General features: G+C 38.8%; 1 protein-coding gene across 1 annotated transcript; it reads left to right on the top strand.

Moving 5' to 3' along the window:
- Nucleotides 1-438: 438 nt before the first annotated feature.
- DEK (DEK proto-oncogene) lies at nt 439-16,762 on the top strand. Its single transcript, XM_066324035.1, has 11 exons — nt 439-631; nt 2,284-2,430; nt 4,096-4,197; nt 4,667-4,776; nt 6,633-6,727; nt 8,159-8,279; nt 9,346-9,528; nt 11,330-11,462; nt 13,681-13,829; nt 15,092-15,160; nt 16,080-16,762. The coding sequence occupies exons 2-11, from the start codon at nt 2,295-2,297 to the stop codon at nt 16,089-16,091; spliced, it is 1,110 nt and encodes a 369-aa protein (XP_066180132.1). The 5' UTR covers nt 439-631; nt 2,284-2,294; the 3' UTR covers nt 16,092-16,762.
- Nucleotides 16,763-17,140: the final 378 nt, after the last annotated feature.

Below are 17,140 nucleotides of genomic sequence, written 5' to 3' on the forward strand. Positions count from 1 at the left end.
CTGGCCTTGAACACTTCCAGGAATGGGGCATCCGCAGCTCCTCTGGGCAACCTGTGCCAGAGGTATTGGGAAACACTACAATTCACATACTATATACAAAACGAAACTCTGGGGAGCATATATTAGTCACTGCCCAATTTAGGCGGGATAAGAGGTGCGGATTCCTTATGTTAAGGCTTTTTATTACACCGCTGCAATTGCAGACGGCGCCAGTTTAAAAAGCGAAGACGCGACGTCGCCGCGCTCTCACGCCCCGCCCCCGTCCCCTCAGCGGGAGCGCGCGCCCGCCGCCGCGCGCGGCCTGACGTCACCGCAGGCGGGCGGGCGGACGGGCGCGCGTGACGCGCACCCTCCCCTGCCCTCCCCGCGCCGGCCGGGCCGCGGGCGCTGATTGGCCGCCGCCTTCCCGCTTCCTCCTCGCCGCCCGAGAACCCGCCATTTTGAAAACCTTGTTGATTCCGGGAGGGAGGGAAGAGGGAGAAGGAGCGGGAAAGAGTGGCTAGTGGCTGTCGGGCTGCGCCGCGGCGGAGCGCGTGTGTGTCGCTGCGCCCGGACCCGCCTTGTCCAGCAGTAACTGCTGCCTTCAGCTGCTGCCGCCGCGCCTGAGGAGGGAGCCGGGGCTCGAGCTGAGGTGGGTCCCGCCGCCATGGCCGTAACGGCGCCCGAGAGCGGTCCCGCCTCGCCGCGCCCGGGCCGGACGGGGACGGACTGTGACGAGGAGAAATGCAACGCGGTGGCCGCGCCGCCCGGCTCCCGTCCCGCGCCGGGGACGTGCTGTGTGCAGGGCGCTTGTCACCGGGGCTGCTTTCCCGGCCCCTGCCCCAGGTGTTTCCTGGGTGCTGCGGTGTCCTGCGGCGGGAGCGGGCGGAGCGGTCCTGCGCTCGCCCGGGGCGGGGAGGCGATGGCGCCTTGGCCGCCGGCGCCACCGAGCGCTGCGCATCGCCGTCGGCTTTGCCCCGGTACCCACCTTACAAATCGGGAAGGGGGGACAGCTGGAGAATTCCCGTCTGAAAAGCCCGAGGCGAGGGCGGGAGACCCTCTCCCGGTAAAGGTGGATCCCAGAACCCGTTTTCCCTAAGAGAAACGTCGTCCCGAACCCAGGTGGTGGAAAGCTAAGAAGTCTCTAACTTTCTCCCTTCTGTTCCCATTGAAAAAGCAAGGAAAGACAGCTTGTAGTGTTTCTCTTGCTTTTACTCTTGCCTGCAAGTAAAAGTCAGTAATTGCTCTCTAAATGCCAGATTACTTACTACAAATGAACTACTGGTAGAAGTACCGTGAAAGATATAATTTTTCCCTGGTGATTTAGCCAGGAAGCTTTACTTTTCCCCTGTACTATCGGCAATAAATACTGACTCATGTGTTCTGTCACTTGGAACACGACTGATCTCTGACACCTGCTAATGCTGCATATAAGCAGGAAATGTAAATGTTACTTATTGTACCTGATCTCTTGCAGATAATACTGTCTTTAATATTGCAAAAAGAAAACTATTAATTGTGTGGAATTCTGTTCCAGATCTCAACGGTGAAAATTTTTGAAAGCTGGAATTTTAAAAAATGAAACATATGGTTATCTTGCTCTGTAAGATAGACGTCTTCTGTTAGTAGGGAAATGGTGCATGCATAACTAAGATACTTTCATTTTAAAGTTTACATATCAGCCACTTCAGACGCTAAGAAAAGACTCTCAAGTATGCTAAGTATGAAGCATTTATTCTTTTTTATTGTACGTCTACAAATTAAAACTAGGAAGTATTTTCAAGCCCAAAGATGCAGCAGCTGTCTAGGTTATGAAAGCAGTGTTAATTCTTTCCTGAATTGCTTGTACCTTTTTTTTTGTAATGCTTCTGTTCCCATTTCCCACCTAAATAAGGGAACTTGCATGCATAGTTAACCATGATCAAAAATAAGTATTAAGTTTATAGCAGGGTGCAGTAAAATTGTGGTATCTTAAAACACTGCAGTTTTTGATAGATAACAGTATCAGCTGCTTTAAGTGGGTGTTTCCCAGTGTTTCACAAATGCAGCTTGATGACTTGTGTGTGAATAGAATTTATAACCTTTTAGAATGTTCTTAACCAATCTAGTTGCAGAATGGATGGCAATTTCTTAAAAGTTGTGTGTTGTGTGTATGCTGAACAGCTTAGTGATTAGAAAATGTGAACAATCACAGTCCCAGCACACTGCTTCTGCTGCACAATATGATGATTTTTGAAAGGAAGATTCCTGTGTTTTTCATGGGTGTTGTTTGTTGATGATGGCTTCCCCTGACTCTTTCTACAGAAGGATATACCATGTCTTCTGTTGATTCATCAAAAGAAGATACAATGTCATCAGAAAAAACAGATGAGAAACCTGAAACTGAAAACAAAGCTGAGGAAAGTGATGAAGATGAAGAAGAGGAGGAGGAGGAGGAAGAAGAAGAAAAGGGTACTTGTTTTTCCATTGAATAAGTTGTTCTTTAATGAATGCCAAGCAACTGAATGCTGTCTCCTGTGATTTTGGCTAATTGTACAATTATTGGGGGAATTCCATGCTGCATCTGTCTCATGGGTCATAATAGCTTCCCAGTAGACCATAACAGGCAATGCTAAAAACAGTGGTGCAGATTTATCTCAGGAAAGACTGAAGAAATTGCCAGCATCCTGGACTTCTATACTAGGGATTCTTTTTTGTTGTTGTATAATTTTTTCGGTGATTATAGGAGGTAGTGTCCCTCATCAAATTATTTTTTTGCCTGTAACACTCTGAAGTGATTGGTGTTTGCAAAAGAGAAACTTTTAAGTGTGCAGTAGTATTGGAAACAATATGGATGTCTTTGATTAACTACAGTGAATTAATTTTCTGGATATCCAAATGTGATTATATTGGGTCAGTGGAAATTCCTTTAGACTAATTTTGATAATAAAAAATTGTGGCAATAGGATGAGCAAGCAAGGCAAGTTTTTTGTTTTAGCATGTAATTGAAGGTAGTCAAGGAGAATAAAACAAGATGAAGGAACTACTATGCAAATATATTAATTTCTATTGTGGGGTCACCAGGCATCTCTTTTCAAAAGGAAAGCATTCATAGAAATATGAATGTAATGTGGCACAGTGAAAACAAAGTCACTCATGCTTCTGGATCCTGAAAAGAGATGAAGTTTGTCTTTAGGAAAGGTGGTAGAAAGAAGATCAGATTATGCTGCTTGGAAAACAGTGGAGTAATTAGCATTGCATTTTCAGAAAAAAAAATCAGCTCTGGTTTTGATTATGGTCATACATGTTTTGAAACTGCTTTCAGATAATGTCAGGACAGCCCACCTGCTTAACTCTAAGGATAGTATTACTTGAGGTCAAGTATTTTAGTATGAAATGTTTAGGTGAAGCTGTAGCTTTTTCTTTGGAGTGGTGTCATTAAATTAGTGATGTGCAGGGTAGGGATAAGACAATCTAAATGTATTCATTAGTAAGCAGTCCCAGAATTACTGGGAATAATATTCTTGTAGTATTAGTGACACTCATATTGTGCGTTACAGAGTGCTGCTCTGTGTACCCTGGCATGTGTAATACAGTCCCACTGCACTTGTGCTTCCGCCTCTCCTGCTGAAATGGGTGATTCCTCCAGTCCAATAGTGGGAAATGAATCTGTGTGCAGGCATCCTGCTTTTGCCCATCTGTTTGGTAGCATTCTTCTTCAGAGTGCTGTGTGTGGAGCTGTGTGCATGTGGACTGGAGTATCCAAGGAAAATGTGCAATCAGGGTCGGTTTCATGTGTGAAAAAGGCAGTGAAAGGAAAGAAGGATGGGTTTCTGAAAACTCAGTCCTGCTGTCTCCATCATGGTGACGTTACCTTTAGGAAATGCCCAGTCTTATTTTCAAGGTTACCTTGGATACAGGATTGTGGTGAAGAGCTAGAGAGGCTGCTAGTTATGTACATGCAGCTCTATAGAATTACATTTGCTTATTAGCCAAAGGTCTGAAAGTGTCAGAGTACCTGGTTGTATCATCATCTGTTTTTGATGTGCTGTTTCAAATAGTCAGTGTTGTGTTGCCTGTCACTTCAGTCAGATCTGCAGTGAAGAATATTGTGTTTAAGGAAGCTGTCTTTTGCAGAGAAGAGTCTCATTGTTGAAGGAAAAAGGGAGAAGAAGAAGGTTGACCGACTGACTATGCAGGTGTCCTCACTGCAGAAGGAACCTTTTACAATTACACCCGGTAAGCCTGACTTCTCACATACTAAATGTGAGTGTTAGGAATGATGATGAAATTACTGCTTTGTTGTAGGTGAGAGCTAATTTATGAGTCAGGCCTTTTTAAAATAATAAGGCTATTGTATGAAAACCCTCTTTTATTCTGTAATATCAGTTTAAACTGTAGAAGTTACTTGATGTTTAAACTTACTTGGAATAGGATCTTCAGTACCTCACCACTACTAACAAAGGCAGGAGGAGCCAGAATAGAAAGAAATGCCAAATCCTTGTACCCTGATCTGAGTAGTATCAGGTACGGCAGGTAAAGAGCCTGTCGGGATCCAAAACTGATGGGTTTTACCTATTCTAAAGTCTAATGCTGTTTTTAAGGAACTTCTTTGCTTTTTCAAAAGAAACCACTAGAAACTTATAAAATTATAAGCATAGGTAAATATGAATGTGATGAATAGCATAAATGATTTGTATTGTTTCAGGAAAAGGACAAAAACTCTGTGAAATTGAGAGGATACAATTCTTTCTGAGTAAAAAGAAGACAGATGAACTTAGGAACCTGCACAAACTCCTCTACAACAGGCCAGGCACTGTAAGAATATCAGCCTTGTATATCCATTAATTCTTATGTGTTACAAATGCATACAAATGTTTGTAGTGCAGTTTTTCACATTTGCACATATGGACCTATTTCTTAAGTGCTATTTTTTACAAGCTACTTAGAAAATGAGTGTTTGCAGGACCAGTTAAGTAAGCCTTCTCGTAACTCCTATAAACTCTCTTCCTATAAAAATCCTGTGGCAGGATGTACTAAATAAATGTCTCTTGAATGTAGATTTGGGGTTTTTTTTAAATGGGGGAATGGTAGATTACCTTACAAGGATGAGTTGGAAATAATTTATGGTTCACATGCACATGCGAAAAGCTGCTCACATGCAGATGGCACTCAAAATACTCCATGTATTAACATATTGCTGCTTATCTGCTATTTTTCTCTTTGTTTACAGTAAGCAGTAGAAAGATAAAAGTGATAGAAATCACTATTGAGATTTTATATCTAACAGTTTTCCTAAGATAATTAAAATATTATATTGTCCATTTTGTATTTTAGGATGGCACTTAAAATATAATAGCAAATCTTTCTTGGAGTGATTAATTTATCACTGGTTGTGCCTTAAAATTCAGAGTAAATATGACCTATTTTCCTTGCTAATGGAGGCAAAATGTGAAAATTGAGGCAGATTAAATTGTACTATTTCTATACATTTGCTATAATTTTTGGAAACTTAAAAAATATCTTTGTGTGTTTTGGGGATTTGAACAGGTAGCACAGAAAACTGAAATTGAATAGTGCTAGTACAGATGGATGCCAGCTGTAATTTCTCAGACCACTGCTTCCAATGCAATGTTTGTTTAAATAGCAAAGAATGATCTGTTGCCACAAGTATTCATAAAAAGAATATATCGGTGTGGTTTCAGTCAAAATAATATTTAATCAGAGTTTTTGAGAACTCAGAAGGACGTTTAATATAGTGAAGGTCAGATCTTCTCTGGTATGCGTGTATTTGTATGTGCTTTTAATTGAAATTAACATTTTTAATAAAACATACCAGTACAATCTGCAAATTTTCTTTAGGTGCTGGACAAAGCTCTTTGGAAAAGGAGCTCAGCTTTGATAAAATCGTAAACTAGTGGAGAAACAACAGAAACAAAATTTGTAGAAGTACTGAGAGCTAGTTAAAATTATTCTTGATAGTGTTATAAAGATCTCAGAAGATGGAGAGATCTGGGGTTACTTTTTAACAACTCTTTTTTTTTTTTTTTTTTTTTTTTTTTTTTGTGAAAGAGATGAAGTGCAAGCAATTTAAATACATTTGTGATCTTGATGGGAGCAATTTTCCCATTATAAGGGCTGTTGCAAGGGAAGTTCATCCAGGTTGGACATCAGGTGAAATGGTAGCAGTTGTAGGTTGGGTGGTACATAAAGGCAAAAATTTGTCCTACTAAATAGAAGATTCAGAAATATAGTCATGGGCCTATGTAAGACTTCAGAATAGCTAGTAAAGCAAATCTACTTTAGCAGATTATAGAATAATAAAATTCCCTATTTTGTAACAAATGACATGATACAAAGAATGCAACAGGCTTCATAATATAGTTTTGCAAACCTGTAAATCGTCATGCAGTTCATTCTAAAGAGCTTGAAATGGGAAGTGGCTTTGTCTAGTAAGATATTAAAAGTACCACAGTCACAAGAAGCTGAACTTAGTTGTTGTAGTTTGTCTTTCATAAGTAAAAGCATAATCCATGTAGGTTATAACTTAAAAGGTGTCAAGAGAAAGCTAAATGCTAGAACAGATTTTTCTCGTGTGAAAGATTAACAGTTGTAGCTGGATGAAATCTTTTAAACTGCTTGCAATGAAAAGTAATCTGTGTGCTCTGTTCTAGGTTGCATCCCTAAAGAAGAATGTGGGTCAGTTCAGTGGGTTTCCATTTGAAAAAGGAAGTGACCAATATAAAAAGAAGGAAGAAATGTTAAAAAAGTAATTAATGATCTCTTGATGCTTAACAAAGCTTGGTTCATGCACTTTATTTTTTCTTTTTTTTCTCCCAAAATTTTACTTGAGATTAAACTATAAGCCAGGTGGCTGTTTACTAGAGCTCAGTATTTTCTGAGTTCATTTTAATCACACAGACTGGTCTCTTGAGACAGCTTGAAATGTATTAAGAGTTAAATTGTGAACATTTTATTCACAATTCCTACATTCCTGGCTTTAACTATTGCGTGCTAACTAGCAGATTCTTCTGCCAAGTGAGAGGAAAGCATTATTTCCCCGGGGCAAGCATTGTGAACATGCTGTGCTTTATCCATGGTGCAAACCTGCATCCTTCTGTGCCTCAAAACCTTCCTCCTTCAGAATCAAAGCCATTTCTGCTTGTTTTATATTAAACATACTAGAATTGCTGTAGCAACTAGTCTCACAAAGTTGTTTTTTTTCTTTTCTGCTGTCTTTCTTCATAAGCTGCTTTTCCATCCATAGGAGAAGCTGCTGCAACTTAGTTTTGGCTGGACTGAAAGGGTTTCAAATGCCCTTGCATAGTAACATTTACTCAATATATTCTAAAGCTGGGAGGTTTTTTGGTACCTGTTTGTTGATAGTGGGAAGGCTTCTAGAACTTGGAATTTCCAAACTTTTCTTCTTCAGATTAGCAGTTTTCCAGGAACACAGTTTGTCAAATACTTGGAAATCCAGAAGAAAAACTCTTTCTCCTGATGGGAAGTTTGACCATTTCCCGTGGGTTTAATTGGATAATTCCCCTTACCAGAAAAAGGTTGCAAAATAAAGTAATTTTGCCAATTTTTTTTCATGTTTTCCATATGAAACAACTGCTAATTAAGTCTTCAGCAAATATTCTGAAACCTGGTTGCATTGAATTGCATGTGAAGGTGCAGAGCTCTGTGTGCTTGCATTACTGTGGTGCTTTTGCTGCTGTTCATAGCTGTGTATGGAACACAAACTGTTGATCAGTTGGTTAACTTGTTCTGCCCCTGTGGTTGATTTCTGCCCAGACTTTACACTTGCATGTCATATTTTAACAGCCCTGAACAAGGTGAACAAAGGCCAACATGTATTTTGCAGAACCTTGCTATTCATGCTATAGATCATAAAGAATGTAATACATTTTTTATTATGATTCCTTAACTTTTAAAAAATATTCTATTATATAGACGTAAAGATTTGGGAATTGTTTTATTTTGCTTTATCTAATGTGGTGATTCTTTGCTTAACTATGGATAAGACTGAAAGTGTAGTTGACTGTGTGTATATATTGTCAGGTGGCAGACACAAACCAGACAGCAGCTTTTAGCAGTCATATGCTGACTGTTTAGGATGTGATGCTGAATCTTTTTTTTTTTTTTTTTTTTTTTTTTTTTTTTTTTTTTTTTTTTTTTTTTTTTCTTTTCCCTACAGATTTAGAAACGCAATGTTGAAAAGTATCTGTGAAGTTCTTGACTTGGAAAGATCAGGAGTTAATAGTGAGCTCGTAACCAGAATATTAAACTTCCTAATGCATCCAAAATCTTCGGGCAAGGTGAGATGCAGGTTGTTATGCTTGCTTTTATAGCTCTGTTCTGATGGAAAGCGCATCTGTTCTCTATTGCTCGTTGTTTGCTTGTTTCCAGTGGTAATACAATTCCTGTTCTAACTTACTGAAGTAGGAATGACTTCCTGAAAAAGAGTAGTTCTACTACTGCAGGCATCCATAATGGGGTGAGGGCTTAAATTGAAATTCTGTTTATATGTGGGTGTACCTGTTACACACTCCTAGTGCACAGAACTGCGAGTTCAACACATGCAGTTAATTAGCAGATCCATTCCCAAATGGATCCAGTTAGCCTCTGCTTTGTGGGTGGTGGAGAATAGATACAGAAGAAGACAGGAAAATCAAGTGTCAGATGTTACCTGTGTTTGCTGTGTTTGGCAGATGTAAGCTATCACATATGGGCATCACCAAATGGAAGTTGTTGCAGGGTACAAAAACTTGGATTTCGCCAGTACACTAGATTTAGAGTGCTTAGACTGCTAAACTGTTGTTAATCTTTTTGGACTTGAAGTTTTTAATCTAAAAGTAATACTGAAATAGTTGCACTGTTGCTCAGGAAATTAAATCTGTTTCCAGCAAACACTGGGAAGTGATGTGAATAAGAGGTCAGCCTGCTGCTTTAGGGACACAGATACTGAGTTACAGGATAATGCAGGTTTGCATAAGACGTGACAAAAATCTTGCCTTTAAGTCTTCTGAGTTGTCAGCTGACTTGTTACCAAAAGAAGAGGCTTGGTTTATAGATTGGTAGGTAAAAGAACAATCTAGAAGTAACTTTTCTTGTTTCCCTTCTCTAATGCACAGTCTTGGAAGGTTTGCTTAGGGAAGGAGTGCACTTAGCTTAGAACTGAAATTCCATTTTCCTCAGCTCTGTCTCAATAGTGAATGTTTGCTTACTGCAAAATATTACGACTTAAAGTATACATAAAATACTCCTGGGTTGTGTTAAGACACCTCTGTATTTTTTTTAATATTCTTTCATGTGATTTCAAAGAATTTATGTTTTTACACTTTTGTATTCCTACTTGGGCTATGTGCATCTCTTGTCTCTCAGCCATTGCCTAAGTCCAAAAAACCACAAAGCAAAGGTGGTAAAAAAGAGCGCAGTAGCTCTGGAACAACAAGAAAAGCAAAACGCACCAAGTGCCCAGAGATCTTGTCAGATGAGTCCAGTAGCGAAGAAGATGAAAAAAAGGAAAAGGATGAGTCTTCAGAAGAAAAAGAAAGTGAAGATGAGGTAATGAGTTCTTTTGTTTTTCAACATTATGTCATTGCTATCAATTGGTAACTCTTAGAACACAGAGTTGAGGAGTAAGTGATGTCTAAATAAAAGAGGACACATCTGCAATTTATAAGAGGCTTTCTTAAATTCTTAGTGTGTGGAATTCAGAGAATCATTTAGATAAAAGGCAAAAGTTCTGCTTCTTGGGGGTGTGTATACACCTTATAAAACCATATGCTATGTTGTGCCGTTGTGTCATTTTGGGGCAGCCAGGATTGCTAGTGTAATTGGTTGTATTTCTTATACCATCTTGTGATGACTTTATTGTAATTTCATAATGCAGTGTTTGATTTGATAACTAGGACTTTGAATTCAGTAGGAGTCACTGACATATCTGATGGCATTGATTTGGGATTTTGTTTCCAGATTCCTCCTGGATTTTATATCTTAACCTCTCTCTTCAGGTTTTGGGTCTTGAAGTAAGCAGCCTCAGAAAGATCCCTGAAATCTGAAGTGTCTTAATCTCATTGTCTTTCGTGTTTTCTTTAAAACTTTTGGCATACTAGGCAAGAAGCATCGAGTCATGGAATAGTTTGGTCTGGAAGGAACCTTTTAGGGGTCATCTGGTCCAATCCTCCTGCAATGAGCAGGGACATCTTCAGCTGGATCAGGTTGCCTCATTCAGCCTGGCCTGGAATGTTTCCGGGTGGGCATTCACTACCTTTCCAAGCAACCTGTTTCAGTGTTTCACCACCCTTATTGTAAAAGGAATTCTTCCTTATTTCTCCTCTAAATCAACCCTCCTTTGGTTTAAAACCATTACTCTTTATCAGACCCCTGCAACAGCAAAGTGCAATTAGTAAACTGCCGGTGTCAAGAAAGTTCTTTATGGAAACTGTGGAACCCTAGGCTGTAATAGAAGGCCACTGTTTACTTGGATTACATTCTGTGTGTTGAAATGGAAGTGTGACAGACTGCTAGGTTAATTGCCTGAGCTATAGGAAATATTAGCAATCTTTTGTTGAAAGGCAATTAATGTAACTTAGCAGTTTGTTTTGTTGGAATCATTTTGATAGGTGTTGGGTTTAATATAAAAAGATGGTTCTAGGAAATTCCTATGCCTCCATGGAACAACCTTAATTCTTACTGTGCCACTTTCTTTCCTTAAAAATGGCAAATTAAAACAGGCCTGAAATACTAAAAGCTGACATATGTGTTAATTTCCTCAGGAAAACAGGGTTTCTACTGTAAGGAGGGGAGTGTCTATTTCAGAAGCAGGAGTTGTCTTTTTTCCGAAAACTCAGTTATTTAAAGAAACAAGCAAACAAAAAAATCTAAAACCCCTCAAACAAACAAAATTCTAGCAAACACAAAAAGTCATAGCAGTAAACTCCATTATCTAAGTGAGTCATCTTTCCCTTCTTTCAGAAGGTAGGAGTTAGGTATGTCTGCAATGGCTGAGTGGACTAAAGTCTTCAGGAATTGAAGTTTAGGAGCTTGGAATAAAAGCTTAATTATTACAAAAGCACTGGTTTGTCAAATTAGTTGGAAAATAGGACCTGGTGAAATGGAAAATACCTGTTTGTAGAGCTTTAAGATTGTAGTATTTTTGAAAGAGTTAGGTTTATGATAGCTTTTGACAAGTAGAAGAATGTAGGCAGTGTATCTGTTTTGTTGCCCCAGCTCTGTTGGAAACTTAGGCGTGAAGTGGCTGGAGTAAATTGTCCTCAGAGTGGAAAATTTTCTTTTATGGAAAAGAGGTAGGGATTGTTCAAGTAATACCCATTACTTTAATTTTCTGGTTTTCTTTCTGTAGCCCCCTAGAAAAGCATCTAAAAGAGAAAAATCGAAAAAGATGACTTCTAAAACCAAGAAAGCTGTCAAGAGTGCAAATGTCAAGAAGGCAGACAGCAGCACTACTAAGAAAAACCAGAACAGTTCTAGGAAAGGTAAATGCTTTAAATCTTTCATCATGTATTGCCTTGTAGCTTAACTAGCATGCTTATTAGAAAGCAAGCTTTTGCACCTTATTGTGAATAAAATGGAATTTAGTGAATTCTTGGTTTACTACTTACTGTTTCTTTCCTTGAAACAGTAATAAAACAACCTTTTGATTTGGGTGTATTTAATGTATTTCCTGCTGTGTGCACGTGGATAGTTTTTATTTGCCTGTAAACTGACAGTACCAGCCAAGCTCTCCATTTTGCTGGAAGAGCATTGGTGAAGTTCTGCCTGGGCCTCTAAAATGGCTTTATGCAAATTTTGTAATTGATCCAGTGGTGTGTATCCCATGTGTGTGTCTTTGGTTCAGTAGCTTGATTACGGGTTTTTTAACAGAGGTACGGTTTCTCCATGCATCCTTTTGCAGTTGGTTTTCTCCAGTCTCATGATGAAGGATATACAGACACCGAGTTTCTTAATAGCTCTGTAAAGATTACAGTAGTGAGGGAGGGGGACAGTGGCGTCTGGCCAAACACCTTTGCCAAGAAGGGCCTGGGCAGGGGCAGATGGTTCTTGTAGACGCTCACTGAGGCCCTTCAGCAGTGGGCCCTCCTGATAAGGAACAGTGACAGCACTCGGGGAGCACGTGTGAGCTGCCTCAGCAGCAGTGTCCAGCTGAGGGCTCCCTAGGCAAGGCAGGCATGGACATCATGGAGGGAGTCCATGGAGGGGCACCAGGGTGGTGAGGGGGCTGGAGCACAGGGTGCAGGAGGGAAGGCAGGGAGAGCTGGGCCCGTTCAGCCCTGGGGAAGAGATGGATGAAGGGGATCAGCCTGCAGTCTGCAGCTCCCAAATGGGAGAGTTTGGGAATGGCAGGGCCAGGCTCTGCTTGGAGGTGCACAGGGAGAGGTGACAGGCACAAGCTGCCACCAGGGGAATTGCAGTTATGTGTTAGGGGAAGAATCTTCACCATGGGGGTGGTCACAGAAAGGGGGCCTGGAGGAGCAGTGGAATCCCCATTGGTAGAGAGGTTTGGGCATCAGCCTGGCAGGGGCCCAAGCAACCAGCTCCATGGTGGCCTTGTTCCAAGCAGCAGCTTTGGTACCAGATCATCTTCAGAGGTTCTTTCCCACCTTAAATTCTGTGACACTCTGTGATTGTACTCTGAGTTACTTAAGCAGTTTATATCCATACTGCAAAAGTACTTTTTTTAATGCTGGCACTGGCAAATGCACGCTACATCCCAAGCATCAGGTCAGGTTATTTACCTTTCTTGTCAGTGCTTTGCAAAAAGGTGCAGGTGAGCTATGCTAAGTTTCTTTTATGGCCTTATTTCTTAGCAGAGTAACTGGCCTGTGCTGAACTCATTGTATTTTCAGTTTGACTTCTAAATGTGGTTTAGTTGTGTGTACACGTTATTTTGTCATCAGAGCATATATATGTGTGTATATATATACACACACACACACACACACAAATGTTATATTATGTCATTTACAGGAAAAACACATATATATTTATAATTTCTTATTTATTCCTCCTGCATTTCTGTTACCAATTTATGTTTGCAGTACAAAAATCAAAACGTTAAGTAGGTCATTTTGTAAGGTCATTATCTTGTTTGTTTGGTATCTGCTCTGAATTTTATTTTGTTGGCAGTAGAGGAAGTGAGTGGATGTTGGAGTAATTCAGTCAAATTCCTTTTCTGCTGGAAAAGAATGTAGGAGTGTCCTGTGCTCCTTCACTTAACTTCATTTACTATCATAAACACCATGAGAACAAATAAGGAGAACTTTGTAAGTTTGGAAAATTACATTACAAAATTACAAGATCCTAGTTTATGACACTGCTAGGGGAAAAAAGAAATGCAAACTGCTTTTTAAAGGAAACAATTACTTCCTTATTTTCTTAGGACTGTAATACCTCAATCAAAATTGTTGTAATATGTCTTTTTCATTAGTTTGATAGATGAAATTAGTCCCATACTTTTTAGAGCTCTTGTTGATTAGTAAAATGATGGTTTGGCAATAATTACACAAATTCATATATAAATGTAGTACTGATAGCATGAGCTTTGTTTTTAAATGGATGATCTAGTAAGGTGTCTGATTTAGAGGAAAACATTGGATTGGATGTTTCTGGAAAGTTCTGATGGCTTCTATTTTTAAGGAAGAAAACAGACAAACTGAAAACCTATTACAATCCAAATTGTTCCTTCCTATTTAGAAAGTGAGTCTGAGGATAGTTCAGATGATGAACCTTTAATAAAGAAACTGAAGAAACCACCCACCGATGAAGAACTGAAGGAAACTGTCAAGAATTTATTGGCCAATGCAAACTTGGAGGAGGTTACAATGAAACAGATCTGCAAGGAGGTAAGTAAAGACTGTTTTGCAGTCGCTTTATAGCTAATGGATGGATTGTGAACTGACTTTTATTATCATTTAGAAATGGAGGCTTGTACTCTGCCCTGTTCAGAAGCTAAATAGTTTTGCATTGGTTTATTTACTTGTTAATAGCTATAACAATGAGAGCTTTAATCTTTATATATGTAACACTGATACCAGCATTAAAAAGGAAATACTGAAATTAGCTACCTGGGAAGTAGCAGTTTTACCTCCAGACCAAGTCCCGCATGTGACAGCGAAAATACCTGACATGTTTAGACAATACAGCAGCTTTGCTGTGTCCACAGGGCAGGGCTGTGTCCTGTGCTCTGTACGTTTCTGCTGCTCACATTGCACACTCACTCTTCATATGTTCTCTCTATAAGTCCATTCAGCTGCTGCCTATCAGCATCTATCAGAGTAGTTCTCAGCTGAGTTAATGAGTTGAATCAATTCAGCAAGAAATCCATTAATTGTCAGAACAGGTGGGAACCATGTGGCCAGAAAAGGGAGAAGTGGGGAAAAGTGACCAAAACACAAACAATACAGTTACCTTGATATTTCCTGGTTAACTCATGTGTTTGTTTTCCTGGTAATTTCAAGAAGTTGTCTTGAAAAAACTAAACCAGAAGTTGTGAGAAAACTGTATGTCATTTCTTTTCATATTTATAGTCATTCTAGAAGTCTGAAATTTGGTATGCTGAAATAAAATAGTCTGAATCGGTTGTCAGTGTTGGTACCTATTTTTCCTTTGTTTGGTCCTCTCCCACCCTGTTAACAAAAGAGTAGCTGTACAATAGCACTCAAATATGGTGACTCTTCTGTTAGTCTCTTGAAAGGATCACAGTTTTACATATTATCAAATACCAAGGCTTATTTATTTTGCATTAATTGTTTAGCATCCTACACTAATGCAGGGCTATCTGACTAAAGAGATTTGAAACTAAAATTGTAGAATTCTTACTTGTGTGACATAGCAAGCTAGGCATTTCAGTTTGTTAGTGTGAAAAATTATGGTACCAGTTTAGTCAGTGACCAAACATAAAGGAATACATGCACTTAAATATTTATATGGTTGAAACAAGGACAGGAAAATAAGCTTGTGTCTTTCCCTAATTAACAGAGGGCACTTGACAGTTGTAGTACTAGAAGTAACAACATCAGGTTTTGCCCTAATTTTATTTAAGCTTCTTCTTCATTGAATGAAAGTAATTTGAGGTTTGTTTTTGTTTTTTTTTACTTTTTTTTAGGTGTATGAAAAATATCCTAGTTATGATTTATCTGACAGAAAAGATTTCATTAAAAGAACAGTCAAAGAGGTAAAGACTTTATCATTTAGAAAATGTTCTGAGTTGGGGTGAGTGGGGTTTTTTTCAGCCTGGCATGGCATTCTCTTACACCAGTTTTAATAGCTTCTTGTATAATACTGAAAGTTTAGTGCTTACCTAAACCTAAATCTTTGATGTTTAGTTAAAGGTTTTTTATTCCCTCGTGTTTCCCTCTTTAAAAAAAATGGCTTCAGATTGTTTTCTTAGCATGCCACTAACTACTCTTATGTATTTCTTTGGTAAGCATAACTAGAATTAGAATAAGAATTAGAATTGTCATAGTTTTTAATGACCTGTACTCTGAAAGCTGTGTATTTGCTTTAAATTACAACCTTGGCTGCAAGATGCACTCTAATTCAGGCACTGGTCACATACATTCATAGCTAACAATGCATGAGGCTGTCCAAGCTCTGCAGACCTGACAGCTAAGGCAAAAGAGAATAAAGACAGATGCTTTTCTCTATATGCTCCTGGTAGTACAGTTATGATGATGTTGCCTTTGAGTTTGCTGTGCTGAAGCTGAGGCCTTATCTCCTGTACTTACAACAGGGGGTTTATTGTCCAATCTGAGGTTTGTAATCTGGAAAAAAAAAAAAAAAAAAAAAAAAAAAAAAAAACAGGTTTCATTAATTTTGCTACTAACTGTAGAAGTGAAGTTCACTTAGTGGAGTTAATAAAGTAACTTCATTTTCTTGTGGCTTCCCTCATGGGTGTTGATACATGACAGTCTAGAATTGTTGTGTCTATGTCATGTGCATACCTCTGTCACTATCAGCAAAGGCATGATAAAGCAATTTGTCTGCTCTAGGAATATTTTTGGGTTTTTTGTGATAGCAAAAAGAGAGTGTATTTTCATGATAATGTGATTGGATTGAGAAAAAGGAGAAAACTAATACAGTTCTCTTTTCAGTTGATTTCATGATCTGATTTGACTGTGGAAAATGAAGATTCCTGGGTTTATGTTTCCATGGATTTGAAGATCTGATAGGCACCAGCAAAAGGAATGTTTCTTACCTTGTGGTATTTAGTCAGAGCTAATTCTGCTGATCTCATGTTAAGAGTGTTAATGTAAATTGCTTGTGTGTTTGTTTTGTTTTGTTTTTTTTAAACAGAACTGCATTTGATGCAATTTTTAGTTGAACATACTTAAGTTTCATGCATGGCAATAAATGTTCCCTTTTTTATAGTTTTGTACATTTTGGATTGCGTTGTGTAACTAGATTCATTAGAGCCATTGTAGCTTTTAGCGTGGATTACCAGCATACAGGAGATTTTAAAATTCACTGAGGTGAAATCTGCTTATCTACACGTATACATGCAGAGACTGGAATATTGCAGTATTGGTTACAAAGATATTTTGAATACATATTAATTCTGACAGTGAGAAGAGTTAGTCACATATTAATCTCTTTTATATTCTGATACATTCTACAGAAACAGAATTATTCTGAATCTAGATTACAGTCTTGCATGTGTAGGCACTGAAAGAACTATCACAGCATGGTAACTAATTGGCATATAGATGTTATTTTTGTACTTTTAAAAGGCTTTTTGTTGTGTATATAAAGTTATTTCAAATTTCTTTTGTGCAAATCAGTTTTTTAATCTTGGTATCTTTGAATTTATGACATGAAATGTCAGTGTGAGGCTGTGATAACAATGGTGTGCAGAAGTTTCATGAAAATGACCTGAGGTTTCATCATTTGTCTCATCTTGTACAGAAACTAAACTATAGGTTTATACCTGTAGTTTATACAAAGACTACAGAATTGTTTCAATATGTTGGATGTAGTAAATAAAATCCCTCCAAATGCAATAGGAAAATTTCTAAAGTTCACTTTGCAAAATATCTTATCTTGGTGTCTTGACCTGATGGCATAGCATCTCAGAAGTGGGAATCCAAGATATACAGCTGAGGCTTGATAGCTTTGGGAATCCACAGTAGGGCTTCCAAATCAGGCAGCACTGATG

This window comes from Sylvia atricapilla, chromosome 1 (genome assembly GCF_009819655.1).
Source record: "Sylvia atricapilla isolate bSylAtr1 chromosome 1, bSylAtr1.pri, whole genome shotgun sequence".
Lineage (NCBI taxonomy): Eukaryota > Metazoa > Chordata > Aves > Passeriformes > Sylviidae > Sylvia > Sylvia atricapilla.

Coding starts and splice junctions, on each gene's coding strand:
- DEK (XM_066324035.1), top strand. CDS start 2,295: ATGTCTTCTGTTGATTCATCAAAAGAAGATACAATGTCATCAGAAAAA. Junction 11,463..13,680: donor CCAGAACAGTTCTAGGAAAG/GTAAATGCTTTA, acceptor CTTCCTATTTAG/AAAGTGAGTCTGAGGATAGT. Junction 13,830..15,091: donor TGAAACAGATCTGCAAGGAG/GTAAGTAAAGAC, acceptor ACTTTTTTTTAG/GTGTATGAAAAATATCCTAG.